Source organism: Paramacrobiotus metropolitanus, unplaced genomic scaffold, assembly GCF_019649055.1.
Source record: "Paramacrobiotus metropolitanus isolate TYO unplaced genomic scaffold, Prichtersi_v1.0 Parri_scaffold0000003, whole genome shotgun sequence".
Classification (NCBI taxonomy): domain Eukaryota; kingdom Metazoa; phylum Tardigrada; class Eutardigrada; order Parachela; family Macrobiotidae; genus Paramacrobiotus; species Paramacrobiotus metropolitanus.
Window position 1 is genome coordinate 332,159 of NW_026570223.1, and position 6,000 is coordinate 338,158.

The following is a 6,000-nucleotide window of genomic DNA, read 5'->3' on the forward strand; positions in this document are numbered from 1 at the left end:
ATAGGTGCGCAAGCAAAAAACGCGCAAAGTGGGTGACTGGAAAGTGCAGCGGCTGATCACCTTATTTTCACAGTTTTTCAAAATGACAATGCATGAGCGTGTATCCCTTTTTAAAAATTAAAAAAAGGAAAAAATATTTAATGTAAAACATAACAAAAATACATAAAGTATATAAAAATATACAAAGTGTATGCAACTGAGCTTTTGCCGATAAAATACAGGATTACTAGTATGTGTATAAGGTAGCTGCCGATAGGTGCTTGGCATCTGATGTCAGTCTTTGTAATTTCGTACAAAATTTGCCAAACCACGACAATACTCGTGCGAAACGAGATAAAGTTATAACTGCCAAGGCGTTATCAGTCAGCGCTGAAAGCGATTTGCATGAACCGACATGCAGACCTGTGTATCATATGCGTTTTTTTGTGAATCACTCATCCGAAACATATAAAACTGTCTTTCCATATAAATGGTATTAATAGGGTGTACACGCAATACGCATTGTGCTCCATGAGCTCGCGTCCGCAGTAATTAGCAAAATACATATTTATGTGGTGACAGTGTTCATAGCATACAGTACTTGTTTGTTTATGAAATGCACCGGCGCCCATTGCCTTAGCAACAGGCCCGTAGTCCTGTCGTATGATCGGAAATTATATAACTCATGCACAAATTCTCGTAGTTATTCGAATTCAATACAGCTAAGGCTGCATCCTAAACTCATCCAGAATAGTAATAATTTCATCGTAGTTCAAGTTTGCATGGTTTTTCCCGGAGCCGCGCCCCCAGACTATGCGCGGATGCTTGGGCATCCGACTCGGTACTTGTACGCACGTAAAGCGGAGTTTCGGCTCGCAAGTGATCGGTTTGCTAACCAGCTGCCGAACACCCGGACGCGGGCATTCGGGGCTGCTAGACAGAAAGTCTGAGCACATGGGATTTGCCTGCACCCACCGTTTCCCACAAAACCGGCATCCCAGAACGCCCAAAATACATCTCCGTTGCCTTCACCACAACCAGTGAAAGAAAATTGAACGTGAATTAAAGAATCCAAAGACATAAGAGTGGCTAATAAATTTAATGCAAAGCGGGTGTCGCCGCTCTAGGCTCTGCTGTGTGCAAGACGTTCTTATGTAGCGAGCGTGTAACACGCTTGCTAAACAGTTACCTTCTTTTGAGTTGTACTACCCTAAGATAAAAAACAGCAACAATGCACTGTTAACCACGGGGAAACTGCGATTTAATGTCTGGATGACCATGCGGAAACGTACGCTATTCTCTGAACCTAAATCTAACTTTGTAAAGGTCAACAACGATCAGATCGCTAACAGAGATAGCATTGATAAAATCTCCTACATAAACTTTTGCGCGCAGTAATGATATACTGATTGGAAGTAACTGTTGAAGTTTTACAGCTGGCAGAGCTACATCAAATCATGGAAAGAGAGTATTTTAAGTTTCTTAAGGAAATGCTTAATGCGCTGCCTACGACACCAGTTCTAGTAGAGCAGAATTTTATTTCTTCACCGGGTATCTGCTGAGCAATTCTTGTGCTGCAAACATTGTGAACATCAATGATCTTATATAGAAAATTCTGATATATCGTTTGTTGCCATTAAAATTTTTGACAGATCCGAAGAAAACGTACTATTGTAGCGACAAAGGCGCACTGCATCACGTGTTACAATTTTCTTTAGTACGCTACAGTATTACCAAGCGCCGCCATTAGAACAGTATTTGCCGGGATGTTATATGCGCCGATTACATGGGTGGCCCACCGGGACCGAAACCACCGGGTCCGCCCATGCCCATACCCGGCATGGAGAGCATGTTGGTCATACTGGATACGTCAATCTGCTTGTCGTCTTCCGCGGTGGGCGGCGGCAGGGCCGGGCAATTTTGTCCACGGGGGCCGTTGCATTTGAAGGCCTCCTCGACGGCAAGGGTGATATCATCGGCAATTTGTTGGGCTTCACGTCCGCATTTGTCGGCAACTTCCGTTCCACTGCAGGTTTTGTGAGATTTGATTGAACTGCAATAGCAAAAACACGTACAGTAACAATTTTAGTTTTTGAATGTCACGAATGGCGTAACCTTTCAAAATGATTTGCTGTATGTTGTTTTTCGTATATTTAGCGACTGGCAGCACAGAATTAATTTTTCAAATGTTCGATTTAATTTTTCGTCGGTATCTAATTATTTAGTTATTGATGTTTTTGTTGTATCAGGTTTGAGTAGAAATCCTTCGTTTACGCACCAGCACATTTGCTTCAGGATTTCCCCGTTGCGCCATCCAGCCAACATATCTCCGCTCTGTCCGGATGCCTTAGCTTGCTCCATACCCAGGCGGAACGATCGATTGCCGCAAGCGCGTGCTTTGGAGCCATCGGTCTGGTTGAGCGTCTTGCCGCACTGCATCAAGGTGTTAAATTTGCTGTAAAGATCCGGACGGTCACAGACATCCATCAGTCGTACCACCGTGGCAGCGAACTCGTGAAAATCGGTAACATCACGCGGCACGCACTGACCGAGGGCGGTTTTTGCACAGGTTAAGGTTTCTTTGGTGAGTCTGCGAAATAAACAAAATAAATACGGTATATAAACAAGTACTTCCATAGTAACGCATTATTGTCGCTGTTTTCCTTTTTTCGTTTCACTTATCTTATCTCTTTCTCATTTCGCTATAATTATTCCGTCGGCAAGAGCGTCGCAATTTTTTTAAAATACGCTTACATTTTATCATCCTTGGTAGGCTCAAATAATTAGTTAATTAATAAAAATTAATGTAATATGCCGGAAAATCTAAAGCTTTATTCCCGCCACCCAGTGCTAATCTGAAACCCGAACAGGGGTTGTTTGGGCCTGTCAAACTACCCTGTTCGGGACCAGAAACCAAGTCCGAGGTGCCATTGTGCGGGCCAGAGAGCTCAGGCCTACCGGCATACGGGCGGAAGGCCTATTTGTAGACCCACTCTGAGCAAGTTCTGGTTCCGCCTGGGCCTATCTAAACACGATATGTAACAGCATTCAGGCCCAGTCCATACATTAACTGACTTTGGTTTGCAGTAGCTTTTTTATTTTATATTTACTTAAACCAACGCCTTAACACGACTTAGCTTTATTATTCAGTGATATACAATTAGTATGCTTTATTAACATTTATATAACATAATGATCATGTAGCGCATCACATGCACTGATCACAGGGCTGCGTTAAGCACGTCATAAACATGTAAAAACAAGATGCACAGCGTATATATGTGTACAATCATTTCTCAGTATTTCGGCTCAATAATTTCGTAATTAACATTCGCATCAGCTCTCTTCGAAGGCGCCTCCGACCCGATGGCATACAGTTTTTCTCGCAACTTCTTGTTGGAAATATTCGGCAGCTTCAATGGGTTCATGCGCGTGCTGGCTGTGGGCAGGCGTTCTTGAATAATGTTCATCGGGAAATGGGGAATTTCTGAGAAAAATCCTGCAATTATTATACTTATTAATCCACTCATTAGTCAATAAAATAATCATTTTAACACTTAAAATCAATAATTTATTGCAGTTTGAAAATAACAAAAATGGACTACAAACAAATAGGACTTTTTCCACAAATTGCAATTCTCACACACGCGAAAAAAATTATCCACAATAAGCTGCGACAATAATTAATTAAAAAATAAAACAACAGCAGTACGTAGTTAAGTACGCGTTGTAGTTACGTGTCCCATCAGTATAAATTTAGTATAAATAGTTCCCATCAGTATTTAGTATAAATAGTTTCCCAGTGCAAATAAACTATGCGCGTATTTCTGCTGTTTGCATATACTGATAATATTACCGTATTCAAAGTACTTTTAACGCTACGCACGCACCTGCACGGGATCATCCTGTTCTAATTTGTATTAATTTCCACATCTTTCGGAACATTTCTGCTTGATCCTAAGCCGTAGAAGGTTTCGACAAGGCGGTTTCTCAGTGGAAAAGAGGTTTTTGACGATCAGAGAACCGACGCAAGTCGAGAGCTGGCAAACTACACGAACCGTTGGAACAGTAAAGGCTGAACTGCACGAAATTACAGCGTCAAGACAGCGCTCTTAACAAATTCCCAGAAGCAGTCGTTACAAGTTTGAAATGCACAAAAATGCCTTCGTGATTACAACAATTAAGTAGAACATGAACAAAATAAAATCAAAGTAGAAGAAGAGCTGTTTATTGTTTAAAAGTTTGCAATAGCCAGAAGCCAACAATGTCAGTACTTATAAGTCTTTGACAGTGATGTGCAATAAGTACAGTATGGTGCATCTAGAGCAACGGCAGTACCGCCTCCAAGCGCGGGAAAAGCGAACTACCCCGGCTGGCAGTTTCCAAATGGTCCAGCAAATTGTTTCAGTAAATTGTATTACAATTTACAATAATATTTCTTTAATTACCTGCATGATTAATTTTGTTGATGTAGTAGTAGTTTTCAACTTTGGATTTATAGAACAATGCTCATAAATTCCTTTCAAATAATATAATATAGATATTATTATATGCAGTGACTGCAGCGCGTTGTGTCAGTTTAAAGCAGTTATGAATTATTATTATATTTTATTATAATGTAATAATAATTCATAATAGAGCTCCGCAATAATAAGTAATAATATTATTATTACTTATTATTACTAGGCTCTATTCGGACCGGATATACGACATTTTACGTACGTAATACAATATGTACATTGCATACATGTACATACTGCCGGTCAGTTATCATGGCTTCTGAATCAACAGGAATTTTGTAGCTGACATCGCTAGATTTTGTTCGCTACCTGAATTAAAATATCCAGATAAAGAAAACTTTATTTGTGGGCCAGAACTATGATTTTTTGGGCCAGAATATTTCAGCACCACTCTGGGCAAGTTCTTCCCACGAAACTGAACCAGATCTGGCCCACAATAGGTTGGCCCGGAAATGCCATTGTCCTGGAACAGAAAATGTTCCGGATAGGCCAGCATGTTTCGTGCCCCGAACGGGCTTGATTTCGTTTCTAGAAATTGCACTGGGCAAGAAGCTATCCATAATGTCTAAAGTAAATTAAATGCGCACGGAAAGCGGGTCAGGATATACCTGCACAGACTTTTCAGCTGCTGTTCCGTAACATCCACTCCTCCTTTGAGCTTGGCCAGCTCCTGACCTTCCGGTCCCATGGCGTACGTCAGGAAAGGCATCGCGCAAGGCATGAAAGCGCTGGGATCGCAGGTGCCCAGCGCCACTGGATTGGCGGCACCGTACCCGGCAACGGCCAGCAATCCCGCAATAACACCGGCAAACATCATTTTATTATTTCCTGACTTGCAAAAGGTTATGAACAGATTAGCTGATGAGTGCAGCGCGTAGAAACCGATGGACTAAAGGTTCAACAGCGGCAATTTATGGTTTTTACGGCCGATACATAGATGGTTTGAGCGAGGCACACCTTGTGCATGATCGCCGTGTACATAGTCCCGTCGATTGTGCGATAAAACTGCCACTTGCAACATTTTGGCTTGATATGTTCGTCGTACATTCCATAATCCACCTGGAAATGGCTGCCTGTTTTCTGTGTACAATACGAGGCGTGTGTCCCTTGCTTAGATAGAGCACATTTACCTTACCATACTAAGATAACTGTGCCCGTGTTGTGCAGCGCTGTCAACCACCCAAAGATGGCAACGTCAGGGAGAATTTGAAAAATCTGTTGAATCAGCCGTTGATAACTTCAATTGCTCACATCTCGTGAATGTGGGAACAAAACTGTTCAAGCAATATCTCAAAAGATGCAGAAAAAATTAACAAGATTTTTGATACCAAGTAATATAGGATCTAGAGCAACTGAAACAAGTTGTAGCCTTTTTGAGTTTCTCGTAGACACACTATAGGATCTCTTCGTGGACCCTTTCAACGTAATACTTACTATGCTAAGTCTATGGGGAACAGAAATGCCTCTGATTTATTTCAGTCGCTCTAAATCCTGACTTACT

At 41.5% G+C, this 6,000-nt stretch overlaps 1 protein-coding gene across 1 annotated transcript; it reads right to left on the reverse strand.

Moving 5' to 3' along the window:
* Window positions 1-1,499: 1,499 nt before the first annotated feature.
* LOC129594024 (uncharacterized) lies at window positions 1,500-5,423 on the reverse strand. Its single transcript, XM_055490570.1, has 3 exons — window positions 5,108-5,423; window positions 2,258-2,569; window positions 1,500-2,032 (listed from the first exon to the last, which is right to left on the reverse strand). The coding sequence occupies exons 1-3, from the start codon at window positions 5,314-5,316 to the stop codon at window positions 1,762-1,764; spliced, it is 792 nt and encodes a 263-aa protein (XP_055346545.1). The 5' UTR covers window positions 5,317-5,423; the 3' UTR covers window positions 1,500-1,761.
* Between the last annotated feature and the right edge of the window lie 577 nt (window positions 5,424-6,000).

Bases quoted from the DNA above. Each gene is read 5' to 3' on its own strand.
- LOC129594024 (XM_055490570.1), bottom strand. From the start codon at position 5,316: ATGATGTTTGCCGGTGTTATTGCGGGATTGCTGGCCGTTGCCGGGTAC. The intron at 2,570-5,107 runs GTATATCCTGAC...TTTATTTCGCAG, and splicing joins CAGCTGAAAAGTCTGTGCAG to ACTCACCAAAGAAACCTTAA. The intron at 2,033-2,257 runs GTGCGTAAACGA...TTGCTATTGCAG, and splicing joins ATCCTGAAGCAAATGTGCTG to TTCAATCAAATCTCACAAAA.